Source organism: Ostrea edulis, chromosome 2 (assembly GCF_947568905.1).
Source record: "Ostrea edulis chromosome 2, xbOstEdul1.1, whole genome shotgun sequence".
NCBI lineage: Eukaryota > Metazoa > Mollusca > Bivalvia > Ostreida > Ostreidae > Ostrea > Ostrea edulis.
This window is the reverse complement of record NC_079165.1, coordinates 40,420,424-40,446,489: the sequence shown is the minus strand read 5'-3', so window position 1 is coordinate 40,446,489 and position 26,066 is coordinate 40,420,424. Positions and strand designations below refer to the sequence as shown.

The window sequence follows — 26,066 nt, the reverse complement described above, 5'->3', positions numbered from 1 at the left end:
TGAACTTATACATTTACATGTTGTAAATATTGTATGCTTATTGTGAGTCACTTCAGTTTTTTTTTTTATCCTATTAGAACTTCTACACAATCTGCGAATCTTATGCTTCTTTGCTAAGGTTATTTTTGATTTCATATAAAGAACCGTTTTATAAAATTCAAACAATAGCAATGTGTATTATGTCTCATTCAGACCCAAGACAAACAGGTGGGTTTCCTTTGCAATATGAATATGAGCTTTTACACAAGTAGTGTAATACACACATGTTGATGAGGACAGTGTTTAATGTACTTGTGTACAAACTCTTGTTGTTGTTTTTTTTATAGATTTACGTATAACAAACATTCACTACAATGCCTAAATGTAAATCCATGCATATATGTTTATCTATTCGGTTTAGTATATCATCTTGCACTAACATTCATGTTAAAAATGAGTTATTTCCACTCTTGTTGATAACACAGCTTTCAGTTTCAAAGTTATCAATATTGCACGTGTATGATGAACAGCTTTTTTAGATAACTTCCTAAAGTTTGTTTTCAATTATACTTGTATTTATCTGACTTATTTGGATTCACATTCTCATTAAAAGGACCCAGTTTACGAAGATTGACGCCCCTGTTACCATGGTTTTTCTATATTGTTCAAGAGATTATGAAATGAAATGTTTTGGAGTTGACACTTGTAATTACTTTTTAGGTAATTTTATTTGCATTGATATGCATATTTCAAAGTTGCAATCATAGTTGACATCGTGAAAAATGAGTCCCCAATGTTCAATATATAGATATACCTACAACTGAAATGGAAATTGCAATCAGAATGTCTTTTTGTGCGTTCGTACATCAAAATTGAGGAAAAAGATGTGATTTATTTCCTACTGACCTACTCTAACTTTGACTTGGATTTTAGCGGGAGCACAGCAATTTATATTGATAGCCTAAGCATCTCCTGTTGACCGGTCACACCCATCATGAACCATCAGTCTTCATTAGAGATTGGTCAGTGTTCGTTATTTTCACCTTTCATATTGTGATCACTTGTCAGTTAATATGTAGTCGCTTATCAGTATATGTTATGGTCGCTTTTCAGTTACATGTAATATGTTATTGATTGATTGAATATTGTTTAATATCCCTATCGAGAATCTTTCACTCATATGGAGACGTCACCATTGCAGGTGAAGGGCTGCAACATTTAGGCCTATGCTCGGCGCTTACGGCCTTTGAGCTGGGAGGGATCTTTATCGTGGCACACCTGCTGTGACACGGGACCTCGGTTTTTGCGGTCTCATCCGAAGGACCGCCCCATTTAGTCGCTTCTTACGACGATATGTGATTGCTGGTCAGTATATGTTGAGGAGACTGACCATTGATTAATTGACGAGATCCTTAATCATTGAGTGTTGATTGTCATTTATGTTGTGGTACATGATTATTTGATGTTGTGGTTGCTGGTGAGTAAATCTTGTGGATACTGGTAAATAGATGTTAAGGTTCATAATTAGTAATGTTGAGGTTGATAAGTTTTGAAGTGCTTGTTTAATGCATGCTTAGGTATCTAGATTATAGTCACTATACAATAGATATTGAGGTCGCTGTTTAGTAGATGAAGAGGATGCTGGTCAGCAGATGATTAGGTTGCTGGTTTGTAAATGTTGTGTTCGCTTGGCAATTGGTGTTGCGGTTGCTGGTAGGAGTAAAATGATTTAAAATCATTTATCTAGGTGATTTTTTAAAAATATGAATAGTTTCCAAACAGAATCAATTTGCATGTAATTCAATTCATTCTAGTCAATTTCTATGATAATCAAGTCCATAGGGTTTATGTTGTCTCTGAGTCTGGGTGACATAAGTGAAAGAAAAACATGACATTTGTTCTTTTTAACATGCTTATAATGAAAATTTATCTTAGGGAAAATAAATGTATCGTGACAAAATTGTAAGAAATATATCGTATCGCGAAGGAAGCATATTGTTTTGCCCCTAGTTACTGGTTAGAAAATGTTTAGGCTCTTAATAAGTAGACGTTGATAGATATAAATCGCACGTTACACTATTTATGTTTTCTTTTTACAGATTAGTGTCCCGACTTGATAGAAAAAATGGCAAGTTCTGCTTACGCATCTACAGCAGAGACAACGAACGCCAACAGAGCTTGTCGTGTTGTACTGGGTCCATGTACGGATGGATTCCGTGACACACTGCGTTACTACATCACGCCACAATCATTTTCTCACGTCATCAAACAAAAAAAACATAAGCTTCCTCGACTGACGGCAGTTCAGCAAGACCTCATTTTACCTCAAAATGGAAATTACGTGGGCAATTACGATGACATGGACATATCATTACTATATATCTTATTGAGAAACATAGCTGGCATTCACCCCCATTGCAAGGGATGGGGCAATGATCCAGACCCACATGATCTGAGTCTCTCTGCCAGCATCGAGAGGATTCGATTGATCCGGAATCGTTGTGTTCACTCTGTTCCATTCATGTCCCACACAGACTTTAACTCCATTTGGTCCACCATCAAATCAGCTATGGTGGTTCTGGATGTCTTTCTTAACAACGGCAACAGATATGAAAAGGAGATGGATTTCCTACGTCACGAGTCGATGGATCCTGACCGTGATTTACAATACAGAGAAGAACTTAGGAAGCAGGTGGAGCAGGATAACAGCACGAGGGAAATGGTTGACAACCTTAAGAGTAAGTTAGAATTCTGCAGTCAGTTTTGAATCATCATAATGATACTGTATTTTATTGTATACCCATCAATGTTTCGCTTTTTGATACTGATGATTTCACAGAGTGTGATCCGATTTTCCAGATCACCACACTGTAGTTTTCTGATTCCGTATCAGTATTCTCTGAAACTGATGACGTCACAATACATCAACGCAACATTTTTGTGGAAAATATCGACCACGTCACAAACAGAACTGCGTACGCAATAAATAATTTCACTGTATGTTTGTGTTTGTGATAATTTGGAATCCATTTACTATCTTATAAACGTGGATTTAAGAAGACATAAGGTGGTATGTGATAAATTCATCATTACTACAGTAACTTGATTCGTGGTTGGATCACGTCTAGTTAGGGCCCCGCATGAAATACGGGAAGCCCAATAGTAATCACATTGTCCGTCCGTCCGTCCGTCTGTCCGTCAACACTTTCTTTTTGACACGATAACTCAAACAGTTTTTATCGTACAGTTTTCAAATTTGGTACAGAAATAATGTACAATAAGAGGAAGAGGCCTATAGATTTGGGGGTCATTTCACTTTGTCTGTCTGTCTGTATGGCATGATCTTTGTTATTATGAACACTTTCTTTGTGACACAATAGCTCAAACAGTTTTCATTGTACAGTTTTCAAATTTTGTACAGAAATTCTTTACAATAAGAGAAAGACACCTATAAATTTTGGGGTCATGTCACTTTGTCTGTCTGTCTGTATGTGTGTCATTATCTTTGTTATTATAAACACTTTCTTTGTGACACGATAACTCAAACAGTTTTCATTGTACAGTTTTCAAATTTTGTACAGAAATACTTTACAATAAGAGGAAGATATCTATAGATTTTGAAGTCATGTCACTCTGTCTGTCTGTTTGAATGTCATCATCTTTCTTATTATGACCGTATTTATTTACCATTGTCTATGGGGATAATTCAATTTGAATTATGATATGCATTGTATTGATATATAGAAAATTTACAAGAAATAACTCTACAACATTGTGTATGTGTATATATTTGGTTGTTTTTTTATGTGATATTTAAAAAAAATGCTTGATGTTACATGTATATTGAATTAAAACACGTCATTCCCAGTGAACAACTTTCGATCGGGATCGGAATACGAAATAAAATTTCTTATATCCGTTGAAAAGGGAAACTGCTTCATGCTTCAAGTTATTGAATTATGTAGTAATTGCACGTTACACATTAGAGAACTGTTCCTTTTAATAAAGAAAGTCACGAAACAGATACAAAATGAGTGTACCTTATTCATTACTGTTACCGAGCTTTCGTCGGCGAAAATCTCGAAAAGGTAAGGTCCACATTTTCTACGTGAGTATTTTGATATTTGCTTATGAATTTTTTGCGCATACATGGTATGTCTTGGCTAGGAATAATGGAAACTTTCTCACCCATGTATGTAAAGGCATATTAATATCTATTTTTAAAAATGTAGAACACTTTTATCAAATGACAATGTGTTTGTAAAAGCTTAGAGCCCCGATGTCAGAATTTCCTTTTCTAAGACATCAATATGTCAAATTCATAATTTTGTACCAGTTATCCATTCTGAATCCCCTATTACAATGGGATTTTGTTTCACTTTGTTGTGTTTGAGTTAATGAGTGTGTGTCAAACAGAAGTAATTTAAATTGCATAAGTGTCTCATAAATATGCTTCATCATTCCTTTTTCACAAATTGGCATTCCAATGTATCTTTATATATTATTAATTCTAACATATATACCAGCCCCAAACATTGCTATATCAAATACAGATGTCACTTTCCTTTAATAACCCTCAGCGGGGCCCTTGCTGACCGTGTCAGTTTTCTAGTTGACAGGCGCGGATCATCAGATCAAACTTAATGCTTCGTGTCTCGTTTAACCTGATAATCCGCGTTTGTCAACAGGAATTGATCCGACTCTTCGGATCAAGCTATTGTAGTAATGATGTATATACATTTCATAATAGTATACTATATGTATTCGCAAGTTATGTTTATTTACTAGTGTGGATACTGATTGTTGTACCATTAGAAAAGGATTACAAGTTTAACAAGAACAATTATAATTGATTTGAGGAATAGGGTTTTTTGTTAATTCACACTGGTTCACTTTCTATGGTAATAATTGAAGTGGAATATTTCAATTTCACCCATATGAATGCAACTTATTGTCAGACCGAGCTAAGAATGAAGCAATTCTAAATGATGCAAACAGAAAATGTTGGTGTAGAATTATAGTTATGACAAAATTAGCGATATTTCAAATCAAACAATTTCTTTTAAGTTTACTCTGATATATTTCCTATGAACATATTATTACATGTAAATGGTTGTCGAAGAAACCTTTGAGGTGCTTATAAATCTATGTAAGAGGACATAAGCATGACATACTAGTATTGTTTTATATGATATCATCTGATTAAGTAAACCTGTATATTTTCTTTGTTTTTAGATAAAGTGGAGAAATTAACGATGACTCCCATTCCTTCAAATGTAAGAGGTATGTCAATAGGAAAAAAACACTTATTAAAGAGCATTTTGTCACTAGAGTCACTGGTGAATTATTGTTATCTGTTTTCCTTCGTCGTAGTTCATCGTCTGTTTTCGGTCGTGCGCCGATTGTAAACTGTTGAATAACTTCATCCACTTGTCCAAAACGGCTAAACCAATCTTCACCAAGTTTGGTATATAACATTTATGAGTCAAGGGGAACAAAATTTGTGAATGTCATGGTCTCCCCTAGGTCTTAGGGATGTGACCAAAACCATCGAATTAATGTAATCTTCAAATATAATTTTGTTTACTATTGAATATCAAGCTATTGATGGGAAGGAGAAGATAACGAACAGTGTTCAATATCATAATTCCTACAAGAGATACAAAATTAGGAGTAGGGCAAACACGGACCCCTGAGCACACCAGAGGTGGATCAGGTTCGTATGAGGAGGAAGCATCCCCTGTTGACCGGCCACACTTGCTGTGAACCTCGTATCGTGATCAGGTAAATAGAGTAATCTTGGTATGTAAAAAACTGACGATTAGTATGAAACACGTCATACAGCATTTGATCTGATGATAGGTTGTATTTGAAATTAGATAAATACAACGACCATATAATTTATGAACTGCTGACTTTACTAAAGCTGTGAAACTCATGAACCATGGGTTCGAAGTGGCCACATGGTGGAGCTAAGTTGGCCATGTATCATAAATGCATTATATCATACAAAAGCATATCTTCTTTCCACCTGGACATCACAGACGCAAATGTTTGTATGAAAATACTGAGCACTGAACCTTCTACCAAAACTGGGAAATACATGAGTCCAGTATTCAGAATCCAGACCCTGGTTTGGAGCTAAGTTAATCATACATGTACATGTATATTGAAAATGTGTTATATTTTAGGTATTCTTCATCTTTACTTCTTTTATTCTGGCAAAATATTTGCATGATTATAACGGACATTGAGCTCTCTATCAAAGGTGAAATTCATGACCCGCGGGTTCATGTACCAAGGTTAGGTTAGATTTGTCATTTGTATTATGTACTGAAAATGCAACATAAAATTTTCTTTACGGCTGTGCATCAAGCAAACAAACTGTTTGCATTATCATTACATTGAGGAAATTAGATTTATGACGTCTGGGTTCAGGTCCCTGGATGGTTCTTAGATTATCATATTTTGAAAATGCATTGCATTTGCATTTCTGTTTGGGGAAGGAGCAAGTATATGTTGATGAATATGTCTTGTTGCTCTAGAGCTTTGGTTAGTTACAATGTATATCGTGTGACAATTTTAGATCCCATATAGATATATCTGTCAACCCCGTCCTTCTGTCTTTTCGTGTCCCAGTCATATATTACACACTATGAGGCCTTGGACTATCCCACATGTATCATTTGATGGGAATGTGTTTAGCAAATCATTGTTCACTGTTGCCTCCTTCTGGAATGTTATGGCTATACGTATTTTGAACCAACAGTAAGATACTGGCCTCATTTTGGAATGCTTTGGTTATTCGTATACAAATCGTGTTCTTATCATATCATTCATGCAATGAACTAGGACTATTAAGCATGGGAACTTGACGCATTTTTGAAGAAAGTTGTGTTATATCCATATATAGGTATCTGTGACCTGGAATTTTCGGGGGAAATAGTTTTCATATTCAAATCGTGTCTGGATCCTATTTCACACACTGTCTACGACAACCTAACATTGTCAGTGTATGCATCTTGAGAGTGTGTCGCGATTGAAAAGTAGGTCACTGACCTCGTTTTTGAATAGCAGTTGACAGTGTCATAGCTTGAGACTTCAACCATTCAAACCTAGATAAGCTTCACGTACCTCTAGCTGCATACGAGCGTATCGTGTAACTAGTGATGCACTTTATTTTTACAAATGTATAGGACCGGTTGTGGTAGATTTAGGAACTATGTTCCTTGCTCAGCATCAGGCCTTTAAGACGTTTAATAGAGTTAGTGACTGTTCCTTCTCCAAGAACTCGACATTTAAAGTGAAGGTCACGTGTCTTTCGGGTTTTTGCTTCCTTGTATTGATAAGTCAAAGTTTGGGGCACTACACCTAGGCTAAAGCTGGCAACATCTCCACATGAGAAAATATTCTCAAATAATACACAGGCAGAAACCAGTACAATGTTGTAATCCATTTCCAATGCACTTCATTATGTAATAGTGCTATCAGAATATCTTTATATAAAATTTTATTTTAAAACATCTAGTGTATTCTGAAATAAAAACATCGTTATTGGTATTCAGCTGTTTCTTTAACATGTAATTTCAGAGCAATACGATATTGATATTCAGAAATGGAGAGAGGAAGATAAGCTTTACTTCGAAACCCACAGCTTTCCGACAGTGATGCAGAAAGTGAGAAACCAACCTTACGTAACGTTTGTTGGTGTGCCTGGGTCTGGGAAGTCTGCCACAGCTCACCACATCGCCCTCAAGCTCCATGAGGAAGGCTATGAAGTTGTACCTATTAAAGACGTCGGAAAGAGGGAGGATTATGGTGACCCCAGGAACCCGCAGGTTTTTGTTATTGATGATGTGGTAGGTGTCTTCGGTCTCCAGAAAAGCAAATTACATGTGTTGACTGATTATGAACAGAAAATAACAAGTCCTTGCATGGCTATGTCCAAAACTTTGATGACATGTAGAGAGGCTGTGTTCAATGAGACACTACCTTACAAATCATTTCTTACCAACGAAGAAACTGTGATCAAGTTATACAGTTCTGATCATGCATTAGATGACAATGACAAAATGCAGATTCTCAAGAAGTATGGTTTAGATGTAGATCTAATATTGCCTGCATTGCTGACATCAACATCTCGAATGTTTCCCCTTCTTTGTAAATTGTTTTCAAAAGAAGCAAAATTTCAAGTTCTTGGTTCAAAGTTTTTTATGAATCCATTCCAATGTGTCATTCGTGAATTGGATGACATGCAAAGGCATAACAAAGTGAATTATGCAACGCTTATCCTGTGTATGATGAATGAAAATCGTCTTTCTGAACATATTTTGGCCAAAAATACGGAAAAGAATGTAATTATACAGGAGGTTCTAAAGAATTGCAGATTAAAGAAAAATATTGATACTTTAAAGTTTGTGAATGCTTTGTCAGCAATGGAGGGGACATACACAAAACAGTGTGGTGCACATTACACATTTATACATGACTCAATGTTTGAAATCTGTGCTAAACATTATGGCAAACAGTTTCCTGACCAAATGTTGCTGTATATGAGTAGTAGTTATATTGCTAATTATGTAAAACCACAGACAAGTGAACCACGTATTGTTAACAAAACGAGAGAGAGACAGAGTGATTCTCAATGTAGTGATGACAGTGAGAGTAGCAATGATAGTGATGGAAAAGAGGTGAGTGGTGATCAAAACAATGGGGGAGAGAAATCGTTTGATCTGTGTATAAGGTTACGTGAGGATCAATATCCACTGTTAGCAAAAAGATTGTACCGAGACATACAGAACATGGAGCTGTATGATGTTTTCATGAATCAGGTTTTAAAACATCCCCAGGTGCGTCGGGCTTTTATTGGCTTGTTAAAGACAAAATCATACAAAGAATTGAAATCCTTATTTCTGTCCAGTCAGGAAAACGTAGATAAGATAGTAAGTAAACAAGAACTGATGTTGGAGGAGAGTAAGGAGACTGAGTGGAGGGATGAGAGATTAAAACAGAAGTTGCTGTTAGATCAGAGGTATAAACGAGATGATGAGGGGGAAAGATTGTGGGATGAATTCACATGCAATGTGAGAGTGATCAGCTGGCTGATTTACTATGGACATCATGAAGTCCTAAGATACATAGTAAAACAGACTGAACGACACAAGGAAATAAGTGAATTATTTAGAATAGCAGAAAACACTCCAAACCATTTTAAATCTGGAATATTTAAAAGGTTCAAGAGTAGGATTAATTACATTGGACAAAAGAAGACAGAGATGTCTAAAGAGCAATTTAGACTACTTCTATTGAGTTGTTATAGTGGTGATGTAGAGACTGTCAAAACAGTTCTGCTTCATGTCTGTATGAAGTCAATTAATGGGATAGGTAATGTCAGTAGAAATGAATATGGGGAAATGTATAATGTTTCACCTCTTCATGTTGCATGTAAGGGAGGATATGCGATTGTGGTACAGGAGCTGTTGAAGGCAGGGGCTGATGTAAATCTACGGGATACTCATGGGAATGGACCACTGGTAACTGCAGTAAGAAATGGTCCTTTATCAATAGTAAAATGTCTTATGGAACATGGAGCTGACTGGGCTACTCAGGTTGTAAATGTTCGTGAGTCAGCAGTATATAGATCATTAATACTGAACAAACTAGATATAGTGAAATATCTCGTACAGGAACAAAATAAATTGATTCCATGTGATGGTAATGCACACCTTTTTAATTGCCTGGCGGACATCAGACATGCTGAAGTTAAAACAGACAGTAGGGATAATGTCGTGTTGACAAACAGAGCAGCGCGGTGTGTGGATAGAGAGGGATACTTGTGGAGAACAATCAGTGAAGGAGACTGTGATGCACTGAGTCATTTGTTGTCAATGGGTCTGGGTGTCAATCAGTGGATACAGTTGTATGATACATACCATGCCAATAAGAAGTCTGCTGTGAGACATCTATTATATACATTGATTGATGAGAGGTCTGATATTAGATATAGAGCAGAGAAGGTGAAAATCCTGCTGGAGGCAGGGGTGGACGTATATGTCAGAGTGAGGTACAGAAAGCATGGCTCTTTTTTAGACAGGATGAAGTGTAGGAAACATGACTATCTGTTAGACAGGGAAGGTGTTTCTGCTTTAGAGAGGACAAGAAGACTGGTGTATGAACACAGTAAAAATTGGCGCAAACACCGATTACCAGAATACAATATGGTGATGTGTGAGATAAAGAAACATATCAGAAGACACTCTGTGTAGTCCCTTATACAATTGTGGAGAGAGAGAGGGGTAGTTACTGAGTACAATAGCAAGAAACTTGTCAGAAGACACTCCATATAGTCTTTAATAGAGTTGTAAAGAGAATTTTCAAAATCAGTACAAGAGAGAGATGTGTGAGATAAAGAAATTTGTCAGAAGACACTCTGTATAGTCCCCGATAGAATTTTAGAGAGATGTTGTTACTGAGTACATGAAAAAGATAGGTGAGATAAAAGAAACATGTTAGAAAACACTACCATAAGTGTCTAAGATACAAGAAACTGTTCCATGATGTACTGGTACCGATATATATATATATATATATATATATATATATATATATATATATAATGAGCTGTATTGTATTTCATTCCATTTCATTTTATAACTGTTTGAAGAGGCATTAAAGACGAAAGCACTAGCAGTGAAATGTTATTTGATTTTTTCTTGACTTTTAATATTGGATATATATATATATATATATATATATATATATATATATATATAGAGAGAGAGAGAGAGAGAGAGAGAGAGATTTACTATATAATAACCTTATATGTTGATAGTAACTTTACGAGGGCTGTTCGATATGTAATGTGTATTGTACCACAGCGCGATAACGCTTTGCACGATTTCGTGGATGATGATACTCTTGAATAGCTCTATTAAGTACCTTTCCAACGGTGTAAACACAAGCCTTCAGCTCCACATAGTTTTAAACTTTTAGTCATTTCAATAGAGCCAGTCGTTGACCACTGTTGTAAAAATAGTTGGGAAATGGCTTGAGAATATTGAAGAAGTTAGAGCTTATATAAAAGTTCGCACAAAACTTGGTCATTCGGTAATGCAGATTTTTACTGAATTGGGAGAAATTTATGGGTCTGATAAGGTATCCTATGAGACAGTTTGTAGGTGGAGAAAGAAATTTCTGACTGGCACAGATTCCATCAAAGATGCAGCAAAATCTGGCCGACCTGTGACTGCAACAGGAAAGACAAATGTCTCAAAAGTCAGGGAAATAATTGAAAGTGGTGGCAGATACACGATTCGTGATATTGCCAAGCTGTTGGCATATCGCTATCGCGGGTGCATTTCATTTTGAAACGTATTTTGAAAGTACGAACTATTTCTGCCAGATTGATACCGCATATATATACAGATCACCAAAACGGGTACGAGTGCAAACCGCTAAGCAATTGCTCAAATGTTTCCCAAATTTAAAGAAAATCTGCAAACATTGTTACCGGTGACTATACATGGGTTCACTATCTCGAACCAGTAAGAAAAATTGGAAACAAAATATGGCTAACTAAACACGGTAGGCCTTAAAGAAGGTTCTTCATTGATTATTCTTCTCATGTGATGGTATAGCCGTACAAATTCTGGTGCCGAAGGGCAAATGTGTTACAGGTCGGTATTACCGAGATGTTATACTAAAAAAGCTCAAGAAATATTATCATAAACGACACCCTGTGTCAGGATTTAGGCATGTTCGTCTACTTCATGATAATGCTCCATCACATACATCTGAGCTTGTGAAGCAATTTTTGAAGTCGGAGGTTACCGTCTTGCCACACCCACCATACTCTCCAATTCTAGCCCCATGGAACTTTTTCCCTTTTCCAAAAATTAAAAAAGTTCTTATCTGGTCGTCGTTAAAAGTCCCGACATAGTTTCTGTGGAAACGAGGGGGTTATTTATATTCGGTCTTTCTATCCCCCTCGTTTCTGTCCAAGCCTTCATAAAGTATGTGGGAAATCTGTCGCGATTCGGTTTGAATTTATTTCAGCTTACATTTGATGTGAATCGTTCGAAAACTTACATAAATTAATTCATGAATGATTTTGCCGCAATTGAATACAGTTGAAACCATTCAATTCCACACGAAAGCAACGATAATCGTGGTCATTTCAAACACAACAGCATATTTATCTATTACATTAATTTATAAATATTTTTAAATCATTATTTTAATATAACTAAAAGTGTGAATGATAGAGTGAGAGAGAACTTAATTATTTTACATACTCTTAGATCATCCTCCAGAATTAGGATCTAATAAAGAGCTTTAAGAACCCGAACCACCAGTCTGTGTTTTGATTACTAGTAAATACATGACGGTTACATATATATGCTCATGTAATGGACGTATTTATTCAAAAAACCACTATAGTCCTTGTTACCTGTTAAAGATCACATTGGACGTTTGAAATACAAAATGAAATGTTCTACATGTGTGTATTTCTTCAAGCTGCTTGGCTAGTGAAAATGAATACAAAATAATGCTTTTGAAAAATTACGAGATTGCTTTCAAATCCATATAAACGTTTAGGACATAAAAATAATGATGAGGCAAACAGTTAATGGGACGAACGAGCTATAAGGGCCGGTAAATACGGCAATGATTGCGTTATAAGTCTCAACAGTTAGGTGTCTCCATATAGGCCTCTAATTATAATGAAACGTTTAAAAGCAGGTGAAATTTAATCTATTTCATAAATATATATTGAGAGTCTTAAGACAAGATGCCTAAGAGTCAAAATCAGTAAGCATCAAGCATGAAAAGTCAAATATGTTGTTTTCAAAAGCTGTTGATTTATATATTTGACTTTATCCCACTTAATACTCGAAATCTCTCGCATATATTCTACTTACAAAAACGCCATCTAGCGGGGAAACTATTGTAAACTCTAGAATTTCCAGAGGCGGAGTAGGAATTTCCAAATAGGGCCACACAGTCTCGCTTCCGGTGGAGAACTTCCGGAGACAAGCACACATTTCTCAGCATAGCAATAGACTGTGAATTGGCTTATTTAAGTTAAAAGAAACGATCATAACTTTTTATTCGTGTTTGCGTGTTGTCAACTTGGTTTACGGCGAACATGTAAGATGTCCAGGATCCTATCTACTCCCGGGTTGGCGAAAAAACGAGGAAACCAATGCAGGTACTAATGTAAACAATCGATGTCAAAACACGTATTTACACGTTTTCCCTGTATTTCACGAATAAATATTTCGTAAATATACATTTACATTTGCAGAGATGACTAAAAACAACAGAAGCAATAGCTATTTAAGGACGGTGTGAAGGATAAAGACCCCCCCCCCCCTCTTCACCATTTAACAGCTGTTTAATAGTTTCGACTTTCATATAGTGGCAGATTGTTAGCCCTCCCCCTTTTCTTCCGCCACAAAGGCATTACTGGCATATGTAGATGAAAACTCCAGATTTGGCACCCACAATGGTTGAGTATTTTGGCTAATATTTCATAACTTGACTTTTACATGCCCCCCCCCCCCCCTCGGAAATCCTGGATCCGTCAATGATATGGGAGAAGACAGATGAGATCTATGAAATACAGCATACGGTACTGATGACAAGCTTAATAATAATATTAACTGATCTATTAGACTCTCATCGAGTTTATCCATGGAGATACAATATACATGTGGTCTGTAAAATGTATGTATATATGCATTCATAAATATTCTACCTTAAAATGTCCATGTTGGCCTAACGGTAGAATTTCATGTTTTATATCATTTGCACGTTTTCAATTCTGAAATCTTGTGTTAAACTTGTTTCATACCAGAATCCAAAGCATCATTAGCATGACCTAAATGAATCTAAAACACAGGTCAGAATTATGATTATGAAGAATATCTTTTGACTGAGTGGTGTCTCTTCTAGTGCTTTTACTTCAACTGTATCGCAAAAGTCCTCCGCTGACATTGCATTCTCTTGGAGGAGACTGAATGACTTTTGCAATCGTTCAAAAAAAACATCATTTTTGTGAGGTCTTTGTGTTGGAGGTACATTATTCTCTTTTGACAAAGAATCTAGGGATTCCTCAAAGGCTTTCTCGGCGCATCCTGTTGTCACACTAACCTTCATATCCGGACATGTATCAGTGAAGCATCTGGACCATAGCATAGAATACAATGCAGTTTCAACAAGCTGGTGTGCACGAACAGCCCTACTTACTGCTTTTCCTGTTAGAATGTGGCTTACTGCATTTGGGGCATAGACAGTCTCTAAAACGGCTTGTAATCCAGTATCACCCATGATGTGTCCGATACAGCCCAAAAAATTCATCTGTGTATGAAAAGCTCCCAACCTAAGAACTACATCTTTAAGAGGACTCTCTGAAGATTCGTTTTCCACTATAGTTGACGCTTTCCAAAAGAGCGGTTGATCAAACGTTAGGATTGGTGAGACATTGTATTTTCTAGCGTGATCACACACAAAATGCATTGTACTGTATATGCAGCTTAAATCGCTTGCACTCAAATCTATCATGGGAAGGAACTTAACAGAGGATTTCCCAGGATGTGTTCCTTTATGACATGTCTGCATTATGCCTGACCATCCAGGCTGTTCCTCTCGTAATGACCAGAGAAGGGAAGAAGTTAAGTCCAGTCTTGAAAGGTTGTCAATTTCTCTAATCTCCTTCAGTTCGTCGTACGTCAGTGTTGAAAATACGTTTGATGTCTGCTCATAGTATTTCACAGCAATATTACCAACTCTCTTTATTTCCTCTTGAGAAGCTGTAAGCCTTCTTATTGAAGATCCAGAGTTGTCTAGTCCCGGTGTTACACAGGCAATGATCCCCATTCCGTGAAATGTGCCTTTTCCATCTAAAGTACACGAATTGTGATCAACGTTATCTGCGGAATACTGGATAAATTCTTTACCTTTGAATCCGTGCAAATCTGTCCCCTGTTGTAAAGCAGCATTACACTCAAATTTGTTTACCTCAGAGTATGACGAACAGAAACCGAGAGAATTCAGAGTTTCAATAAGAAAACGAGACCCATACTGGTGATGCAGTTGGACACCAAGTCCTAATTGTAATGGTGGTAGCAGGTTTCGAGGTCTTGCTGTTTGTGCAATGGCCTGTCCAATAGCTGCAATTTTCAAATCGGTTTTGCTTAGTGTAATTTCACGAAGAAGATTCACTAGACTCTTTGGAAGATACTGAAGATTTTTTTCAGTGGATGATATGTCTGCTGGTGATGGATACATTTCAGATTTCGAGTCCATATTAAGCATATCGTTTCTGATCAGTTTGGCTGCTGTTTCAATAATGGATCGTTTTTCAGAATCTGAATCCTGGTTTTTTGGTCTTGCGTGAAATTCTCGTAAAATTGGAGCAACTGCCTTTTTTACAGTTATGATATTTGGTCTTCCATTTTCGGTGGTAAAAATGATGTTGTCCCCATAGTGTTCAATCAATCGACGTTTCATGTGTTTTGGAGTAAATGTCTCATCACCACATACACTTCTCATATGGGATACCAGATCTGCCAAGGTAAATTGATCATAACTTTCTTCCACTATGGTTACTATTTTTTGAAAATTTGTGTCTTGAGAGCTTGGTCTACCTTTAGGCTTTTTGACATGTTTGGATGGTGAGAATACAAGGGGAATTTGTTTAAGGGTTCGAAAATTTACACTGCATGGTTGATGATATAATGCGTCTGCAGCATGAAGATCGTTTATTGACTGTATTCTTCCACTTACTTGAAGAGCCCATTCATCTCTCCTTTCCTCACAGGTTGCTAGAATGTTATTTTGAAAATCAGAGGTTCTGACTGGGAAAACATTTGGGCCTCTTCTTTTTATCAGATATTTTTGCTGGTTGTGCGCAAAAGAGACAGTGAGTTGAGAGATTGAAGCTTTCCTTAGATCGTAAATTTGGGGTTTGGCAGAAGTTTTCAAATTTTGCTTGTTTTTGTTTAATTGTCAATAGATTTGTGTACTTGCTTCTACAATCCTTGTGAACTCTCTGGCCTGGAGAAACGTATATATTCTCTTTCCTCATTTTCCCTGCATCAATGATTCCTCTACATCCTTTTGCAGTAAGAACTGAGTACTCACTGTTTCCAAGCTCTTCCCCACAAAGTTGGCAAGTGTAATACAAAGCCAGATCGTCTCCGGACTGAAATAGACATCAATTTGAATTAACGCATTTAAACCTCTTGATAGATAATATCTACTGATAATGGAAGTTCATTTTATTGATATTTTTAAGATATTAATATGCGATCGAGTAAAACGACCGAAAGTATCTAAGCATAACATAAGCATGACTAACACTCAAAAGTCTTCTTAGAAATAAATGAAATCATTTTACCTATATGATACTACAATTAATAAGGTGTAATAGGGTATATGATATTTAAAGTAAATTTCTAAACTTCCTGCTCATTAGAATTATACTATAGAACAAAGGAAAATAAATTGCTTAGCTTTGAGATTTCTTGTTTCAATCTCCTCATCTTTGGAAAAACAGGCAATTTAAACAAAACAAAATAAATAACACAATACAAATCAAAATAACAATAATAATAAATGGCCCAACCTAAATTAATAATAATAATTTGGATTTACTTATGAAAACTTCATTGTTAAAACGTAATCTTTTTAAAAATCATGTACAGTGTTTTCATGAAAAATCACGATAAAAGATATAAAAATTCATATTTCATCAACGATAACTGAAATAGCACGGTCCTTATAATTCCTTATAATGTGCGAAATATTGTCACAAAAGAATGTACCGTTCATTTTAAACCACAAAATAATATGATAATAGAGTTATATGTATTAATGTTGTAAATATGGTATCAGAATCTTCAATGCATAAAACAATTATCTACTTGCCGAGTATGCTTAATGAATATTTGATTAAATCTTAGTTATTTCCCCGAGTGCATGATTTTTAAGTTGAACGTTATTTATTATCGGAAACCAAATAATTTGTTATGATAAATTATTTTTCAAATATAAAAATTAAAATTAAATTTTAAATATTTGAAAACCAACGCGTAAAAGAAATTGGCTTATAATTACCTCATTTTCTTCTTTATGGGCTTCCATAGAAATAAAACCGCAGCCGCGATGTTCCTACACAGTTAGTCTTAAATACAAAATACTTAAAGTCAGTCTATCCATTTATTTGATTAAATAATGCTTTTATGCAATTTTATGTCAGTTCTAATTGCAATCTCAAACTTGAAAAATTGGAAAATCGTATCGTATAGCTTCTTGAAGGATTTAGATGTAAGTTATATTTATAAATAGCAGACGATAAGAAATAAGTTGTAAGTGGCGACAGTTTTAAATGTATAAAATATTTCTAAAACAACTGTATGATGTTAATTTCATGGTTTGTATATATATTTCCTTACCATACATCATGAAAATAGCATGTAGCGCACAAAAGGAGTTGTACACAGCACGTTGTTGTGAACTGTTGATTACGGTAGCCAAGTAACGTTGCGTACGGTAACCTGTTTTTGCAACGGCGAATTTGTTCGGTATGCGAAATTTTAAACTCGACGTTTTTTACTTTCCCCGCTGTAGATTTCTTTAGATTTTTAATATGATGCTTCTATCATCATGTATATCCATATGTGATAAAAATAAATTCTGTTGCAATTTTGTCCCGGTTATATTTATTTTGTACTGGACTAATATGGGTTTCGGATATTGTGAATGTCACATTTAAGAATTAGGGCAAAATTTTAAATGTATGACAAAACACTCGAATTGCTACATTAATTCACATGCAAGTATTTTCACCCCTACCTATGAAACTAAATTTGATGAATGTTGATCCAAATAATTCTATAAAGCAATATAATCATTTATTTAATACAGTCATGTACATGTAGCGCTGTGGTCAACTTTTATTCAATATCAATATTTAGATACCATCAAAGTATATCCCATGTAGAAAACACACCTTTTCATGCATTGATTTGTTTTTGACCCATCAAGATAAGAATTTAGATTTTTATCAGACATCAATCAATCTTTTAATCTCAAACTTTATTTGTAACAGTTGTGCAGATGCAGAAAAATATGCTTGAATCTAACAATGGAAGGGATGTGTAATTTTTCATTTCCATATATTTAACTGAATTCTGCAGTTTTATTTCCATAATGCATTTATTATTTCCTTGTACACTATTCTTCTTTGCTATTTACAGTGATTTTTTTTTAAATTTCAGTTTATTTGAAGATAATGGGCCTACTGCTTGGTGGTTTATTGGATTGTGAAAAGTGACACTGGATTAACGAATTACCAGAGCAATCCATTCCAGGACAGATTATGAAAGCTGCTTTGCTCTTGTTGATTTTAATATCTTATGATATACAAATACAGATTAAGTATTAAAAATAAAATAAAAGTCTTCAACACCATGTATTTTCTTTTCATACAATTTAATGTAGATACTTATGTACATAAGTCAAGCCTACATTTAATTGATTTTTCCTCTAGAGTGGTAGTATTTGATCATTTATGACACACAAATTGTACAATATATTCTTGGCAATGACATGAGATTACAAGTCTATCAATAACTAGTGCCTGTCTTGTGGTTATGAAGTAGATGGAGAGTCATGGCTTGAAATCAGGTCCTTCACAGTAGACCCACCAAGTCGATGGGTACAGATGGTCAGGAACCAGTTTCCAATGCATTGCTGTTGAAGATTGAAACAGAATAATCTTATAAAATGCTGACATAAAAAAGAAGCACCTATTTATAAGAAACCAAATCTTATGATATACAGTATATTGACATTTCTTACATGTAAAGCTTAGCAGTAACTCATCAAAATGTGATTACCTGTTGTTGACAATTCGGTTATCTGCACAGTGCAAGGAATAGAGCCCATCCTTTTTGGTTTGTTGAGCCCGAGGTGGTACAGACTTAAGATCTTACATCGATGATTGTTTGACATCTGTTTTCAAGACATTCCTATACATCTAATAATTGAAATGAATACATTTTGAAAAGTAGAATTTAAAAAAGTTATATAATTATGAGGTTTTCAATTATGATAATGATTTTATTGCTTAATATGAATATAATATTTGCACACTCTCACTATAATAAATCACTAGTTTGTCTTCATTTTATAAACAAAGATCAAACAAATGTACTGGGATCAAGACAGTTTTATAATACAAATACATAATAAATATATATACATTTTCCCCTTTAATTATTTGTTAGCTTTCTTCAATTATATTTTACTGATATTTGCTATCACTTATCTATTATTTGTGTAAATACAAAAACATAGAGAATAATGCCAGCTGTGCAGTGATTTGTTCTTTCTTATGCCCATTCACAAAATTTTATGGATTGTGCTGTTTTCCATGATTATTGATGTTACCAATTATGATCTAAGCATATAAATTAAGTTAGTTCGAGTCAGTCACCTTTATAGTAGTTTTCTTTAGGAGTAACTGAATACTGATATGCATACTCAGGGTTTGACAATAACTGTAACCTGCTAGCCGCGGATAATTTTAATTCATGTTGAAATTTGGCTGGGGGGTGGGGGTGATGTATGGTTTTTCTTACCTTTAAAACTTCATCACATAGCTTTTAGAATTATTGGAAATAAAAAATTAGTTTCTTGTTAATTAAAATCTATATTATATCTCTCAAAGGACTAAAATTTAACATACCGTAACAGCTGACTCTGTAGCTTCAGTCTCGCATGGAACCTTGAGCTTCGTGTTTTACCACAGACATAGTACATCTCTTTTACGTAAGTAATCTTAACAACAGATGTTAATGAGCAGTTATTCAAGATTTGATACTAAAAATTTTGTTCCCAATATGTAATATCCCCAGTATAAGATCGAAAACGTCATCGCACTAAGTATCGTGTGACACTCGACATGTTTGTTTATCTCCAGAAACGAAATCTCGCCGAACCCTGTGCAGCCCTATTGTGTCACTAAGCAACAAGTGTACGTTACACAAAACACAACTTGTAAATGTTGCCATTTATCATGTTTATAATGCATTTTAGGAAAGTACCCGTGAATCTCTAAAATGACAGATGTAAGACGTCACGGTCTATATTTTGACGTCATACTACAACTGAAGCAGTGGTTGATCTAAATTACGATTTATTTATATTTTTATTTTACACACTTTTGGTTTTTCCCCAATCTAAAAATAGCAACCCCTCAAGCCGAGTTTCCATTTTCCTTTTCATGAAACTTGGTATACCCCAACCAGTGATGTGAATCCTGGTGACAACCCTTCTCCCGTCTTAAGGTTAGGCCTAGTTTAATTTAAACAACATTTTATTATGTATGAAACATAAATGGATTAGGCAGCAGGCTTTCTCCAAGAGGTTAGTTTCAAAGTGAAAAGTAAATCAACTTTACTCACAAGGACAGGGAAACAATACAATAGTAAGCGATTATGATCAGCTTGATTAATCATAGACATTTGTATGGATCTCAATGTATTGTTGCCAATTCAAATAAAAAGGGGGAGGTGTGTAACGTGTGGCAATCTTTAATATACGTTGACTACAGTGTATTTTATTTACAAGACGCTGATATCCTTTCGTCAAATATAGGGATTCTGTACTATAGGGTTATTGAACTTATATAGGTGAATATTGGCACGAGTTGGCTGTAAAAATGCACGAGCTTGCGAGTGCATTTTGACAGCCAACGAGTGCCAATATTCACCTATATAAGTTCAATAACCCTTTTATTATATAGCTAAAGTATTTAGTTGTTAAATTATATCCCTTTTCACTCAAACTACTCTAAAATAGACGAGAATTCATCAATATTGACAGTGTACAACAGCATGCATTTCTTAACTGTTCAATATTTAGCCCGTCATTAATGCATGAAGCAAACTGATTTTGTAAATGGGGACATCCTAATTTATGTACAGTAAAACATTTTGCTTAAATAAATATCAAATACCGGTTCTATCAGATTCGGAGGACCGTCGTCTGCCATTTTCGCTTGTTTACGTCGTTACGGTAACGTCAATATTGAACGCTCATATTCGGAATGTTTCGGGTGCATACAATTTACGCAATGCAAAGTTAGCGTTCAATAAATTCTCAGGATATTGAACGCTTACATTCTCTAGATTTTACGCAGATTTTATATTAGACTATTTATTAGCTATATAATAAAATGTGATATTGTTCTAATTTGGTCTATATATGAGGGATACGTCAGGACATCAACACTGTCATATTTATGGTGTTACATGCTTATATAGTATGTTTACAGTTATCCTATAGAGGACCCCTCTAGCCAAACACCCTTCAGAGTACCCCTCGATACCTGTATTTATTCACCTGAGTTTAAGATTTCACTCTCTTCGGACCGTGTTCCACGCAACACAAAAGCAAGGGTCCCTGCAAATTCTCATTTTGTCAAACTCTTAAATTTAAGGTATTCCATGTATAATGAAAGGATAATGAACAATTTTGAAGGATTTAGATCAACAGAAAAAGTTATTGTTAAATAATGATGAAAGTGAAGCAAATGAAATTCACATGACTGGTAAATGATTAGAAGCTGACCTTTTTTGCACTTAAGACCTTTTGGAAGAGTTGTCTGCCCTTTGTAAAAATAAGAAAAATCTAATTTTCTAAAAATGTGTGTTAATTTTATTTCATATTTTCATGAAAAGAAAGTGTATGTAACTTTTTACCAAGAGATAATTATGAAAACATAATTTGTTTTTAAAATATTGTGATAAAACATGCTTTTCCCATATACTTCAATGTTAAATTCTAGGTGAAATAAATCAGGCAGTAAACAAAATTTTGAAAATTCCTATGGTGGATTATTTTTATTTGATGAACCCTTCAAAATGATACCATGATTACAAATATTCCACCATCCATTTATTAGATATGAAATATGGTCATTATACATTGAATACCTTAAGTTCGAAATTCGTTGAGTAAAGTTACAGACACGACTTATGAGGTGAGTGAAACATTTACTTTTATACTCTCTCTCTCTCTCTCTCTCTCTCTCTCTCTCTCTCTCTCCGGCTCTCTTTTTAATTTTACGGTCCTCGGATAACTATTGTTTCAAAGTATTTTAATGCTTTTGTTTGAGAACTTATTTCGTTTATATAGTGTGTATTTATTTAGAAAATATGAGTGGGTAGAATGTATTCATATGGCTCTCGTATTTTTAGTATCATAATGTGAATGTAATTTATCATAATTGTTAAGTGTGTAAGTTACAATCAATGCAGTTTAGTTTCTAGTGAACTAAGTGAGTGTAATTCGTGAAGTAAGCATTTAATACAAGTTTAAGTAATGCAGCGCTGCCATCTGTAATTACATGTGTTCCCCGTATCTAGTATGGTGGACTATGTGAGTAATGACTTGTATTAATGTCTGTGTAACTTAACGTGTATTTATTGTGTATGTAGGTCCCGATGTAATGACTTATGGTGCTTGGTGTTCCATGTAAACCGGACCAAAGGTGAACATGCATTGCTAGTAACGAATACCTGAGCCAGCAGTGGCTAGTCATTATGTACATTACACATACATGTATGTATCTACAATATAAAGTGAAAACGTTTACGACCTTGCTTTTATGCCCCCGATGGTTGGTTGGTTGTATAGTGTTTAACGTCCCTCACGAGAATATTTCACTCATAAGGAGACGTCACTATTACCGGTGAAGGGCTGCAAAATTTAGGCCTATACTCTGCGCTTATGGCCTTAGAGCAAGGAGGGTTCTTTATCGTGCCACACCCGCGGTGACACGGGACCTCGGTTTTTACGGTCTCGTCCGAAGGATCGCCCCATTTAGTCGCCTCTTACGACAAGCAAGGGGTACTGAGGACCTATTCTAACCCGGATCCCAACGGAACTTATGCCCCCGAGATCGAAGATCGGGGGGCATATTGATTTTGTCCTTTTTGTCATTCTGTCTGAAACTTTAACCTTGCTTTTGAACAGTAATTCCTAGAGCTTTGATATTTCGCATGAGTATTCCTTGTGACAAGACCTTTCTGTGAGTACCAACATTTTTTACCCTTGACCTTGGAGTTTGACCTACTTTTAAAAAAAATTAACCTTGCTAACAACTTTTGAACAGTGAGTGCTAGAACTTTGATATTTCACATGAGTGAAAGTCTCGTCATGTGACTCGCGAGAAATAACGTGAAATCGTACTTCCGGGCAGTTGTCAGGATGGTATATCAATGATGTACTAGACTCGCTACGTTCAAAACCACATATAGCTTACTACAAAAAGCGAGAGAGCGGTGGATAACAACTGGGTTTAGAAAATTTGTTCTAGATAGAGCTCTGAGTTATTACAGCGGTTGTTCAAGCGTCAATACGAGACATTTTCCAACAAAGTACTGGTATGTTTACATTATAGAGTCGTCTGCATCATATGCACTATACAGTCGTTTGCATCATATACACCCATACATCTATATCTCAGAGTTTAGTTCAAGATATCGAAAGTCCTCGATCAAAATCTCAGCAATATATTTGCATAGTTCTGATTAGACTGATTCTTGATTGATGTTGTGGTACCCCCCCCCCCCCCCCCGTAATAATCTGAATCGAGTGAAAACGCTAGAGCACTAGAAAAGAATAAAACTTTTTCCTGTTGTGTATAGCATGGATATATAGCCCTATTTTATTCTATGATTTTGAACGTTTTACAGTTTCATTTAGAAATTTATCTAAATTATTTCATAAAGATATTTCTATGAAATGAAGACAGAACTTTTTACTGACACTAATCATACCAGTGACATATGGAAATCCCACGAGTCAGTTTTGTTTCCACTATGTAGCTGCAGTAATTTATAATATTATAGTATATACATTTGGTATTTAAAACTGCATACAGGAACAGATCCAGAAATTCGTTGGGGGGGGGGGGGGGGTGCAGGGGTCATGAGGTGGAGATCTATCCAGACATGATTTTTCTCCGCTTTAAAGCGGAATTCCGCTTTCCGGATTTCTCATTTCCGCTCTAAATTTTAAAATCCGCTTTTGTTAGTATTCCGGAATTTTCCGTCATTGATGCGGGTTTTACTTGTTGTAAAATGAGATTGATCACTGTTCGTTATCTTCACCTTCCTCAAGTTACATATGTCTTCTGATTGTTCATTGGTTGAATCGTCGTCTCACTATTCGGTTTGTAAACTCAACAGTTTGTTTAAGTAACTGATCTCGTTTTAAAACCATGTCTGCACACGTTGTGCAGCGAGGTGGCGATGTAAAAACTATCGATAAGGGCCTACGTAATGTATGGAAATGGGAATAGCTGGAGAAGGCAGTCAATAGTTGGTTTTAAACCTTCTCAACTTTAATATGGGTCTCTGGAGGTCATTCCTGAGGGGCTTTCAAATGTTAAAATAGCCATTTTCGGCCGGGGGCCTTCGGCCCCCTGGACCCCCAGATCAGGGGCGCTGCCCCTTGACACCCCGCTGGGGGAGGACCCCCAGACCCCCCTTCAGCTTTTTTTCTTTTCTTAGGAATCATGTCTGTCTATCTCCCCTTCAATCCGCCACTGGCATATTTCATGGAATTGTAGATATAAATACATGTGTATCTTATGAATTTTGGTTTATCTGAATTTCAGCTGAATTGATAGAATGTGTTATATGTATATTATGAAATATTGACTAGTCCAGATAGTCAATTTGAATTTGCATTTTAGTGTGCATAATCTACATGTTTTGTGTGACAATGACTACAATGTTAATCTTTTAGATATAAAAGGGCAAACAACACAGCTGGATAAAGCATCCTAAGTCTGCACCTCGTAAAGCTATGACAATGAGAGAAATGTATCCACCCAGGCAATCAGAATATAGGTAACTTACCAGAGCTCTTTATGCAATATATGCTCGTCAAGCTATCAATATTAAATGATATTCATTCTGTAATGAATACTTGGATACATGTAAATTCAGGTGATCCCAAAATATGAAGGTTCACCAAAAATGAATGCATCTCCAGACAATATAGAAATTTTAAAAATGTTCTTTCTCTGCAACAGCAAAGGATGCCTGTGCAAACATATAGGGATTTTTTACTAAATAAATGCAGATATCATTATGAAGTTTTTTCTTTACAAATTCTATCAGACAGTGGTATAAGTAAATAAATTTTATTATGCTATAAGAAAATGTTGAATGTCCAAAGAAGAATTATCTAGCATTGGTATTTTTATGAAAGAATATATAGACATAGTGGATGTCAGTCTTTTTAAATATTTTTTTTTGGGGGGTAAAATTTTCAGAGTGCAACCCGGAAGGTGCGCTGTAGCTCAAAGAGAGCCATGGTTATTGGCATCAAGTTCTCCATCAGCTTTACCTCACAGGCACCACTTGTGATTTCATAGTTTGAACACTTATGAACATGGAAGTGATTCTCATTCTTCTAGATGAATTATGGGAATTATACTTGGCATACATGATTGAGCCTTTGTGCCCTCTCTGCAATAACCAACTAGACAGACTTGTGAAAATTCAAATCTCTTCCATTAGTTTTATTTTGTTTTTGCTACAAATGATCAGTGTAAAGATGTGCATGAATCACCATTGTAACAATTTCTTTGACTAGCAACCTTAAATAAATGTTCACTTTATCATTTACTTGAATACATTTAATACAACTTGACAATGCAGAATAATATGAGTAAGAAGTTGTACATTTATAGTATCTAAGTCCAAAGGTAAGATTTAATAAATTGTGGAATTCATATCAGCTATTTCCTTCAGTTAGTAGAGGACTTGCAAATGTACAAGAGTTGAAAATCTTAGTGGACAGATATATATGTCTGTAATGTGAAGGTATATGATTTAGAATATGGATGTTTTTAATTATCAATTGCACACTCCACATGAATTTGACTCTTCCTGGTCTTGTAACAGTTGTGCTTCATCCTTGCTGACGTGAGATTTTGATGAAAGAAAAGGTGATATGTTCAATGTCACTCCTGATTAAAGTTTATCAAATATATCAAA

The 26,066-nt window shown here is 35.3% G+C and overlaps 1 protein-coding gene and 3 long non-coding RNA genes across 6 annotated transcripts; 3 read left to right on the top strand and 1 right to left on the bottom strand.

Annotated features, from left to right (window-relative positions):
- Positions 1 to 915: 915 nt before the first annotated feature.
- Positions 916 to 10,657, top strand: LOC125681807 (uncharacterized). Of its 2 annotated transcripts, XM_056153990.1 has the most exons (4): positions 916 to 1,001; positions 2,079 to 2,717; positions 5,215 to 5,262; positions 7,570 to 10,657. In XM_056153990.1, exons 2-4 carry the CDS (start codon positions 2,105 to 2,107, stop codon positions 10,242 to 10,244), a joined length of 3,336 nt encoding a protein of 1,111 aa, XP_056009965.1. In that variant the 5' UTR covers positions 916 to 1,001; positions 2,079 to 2,104; the 3' UTR covers positions 10,245 to 10,657. The 2 variants fall into 2 exon arrangements, with proteins under 2 accessions (XP_056009965.1, XP_048777993.2); XM_048922036.2 differs by lacking the exon at positions 916 to 1,001 and having other exon boundaries at positions 2,031 to 2,717.
- A 2,328-nt stretch (positions 10,658 to 12,985) lies between these two features.
- On the top strand, positions 12,986 to 18,458 carry LOC130051672 (uncharacterized). The gene is made up of 2 exons (XR_008799945.1): positions 12,986 to 13,189; positions 18,264 to 18,458. It is a non-coding gene; the product is annotated as an uncharacterized LOC130051672 (long non-coding RNA).
- A 2-nt stretch (positions 18,459 to 18,460) lies between these two features.
- LOC125682356 (uncharacterized) lies at positions 18,461 to 20,001 on the bottom strand. Of its 2 annotated transcripts, XR_007372523.2 has the most exons (3): positions 19,736 to 19,984; positions 18,885 to 19,024; positions 18,461 to 18,738 (listed from the first exon to the last, which is right to left on the bottom strand). It is a non-coding gene; the product is annotated as an uncharacterized LOC125682356 (long non-coding RNA). The 2 variants fall into 2 exon arrangements; XR_008799946.1 differs by having other exon boundaries at positions 18,847 to 20,001.
- Positions 20,002 to 23,272: 3,271 nt separating this feature from the next.
- On the top strand, positions 23,273 to 25,803 carry LOC125681950 (uncharacterized). The gene is made up of 3 exons (XR_007372372.2): positions 23,273 to 23,438; positions 24,808 to 24,911; positions 25,340 to 25,803. It is a non-coding gene; the product is annotated as an uncharacterized LOC125681950 (long non-coding RNA).
- Positions 25,804 to 26,066: the final 263 nt, after the last annotated feature.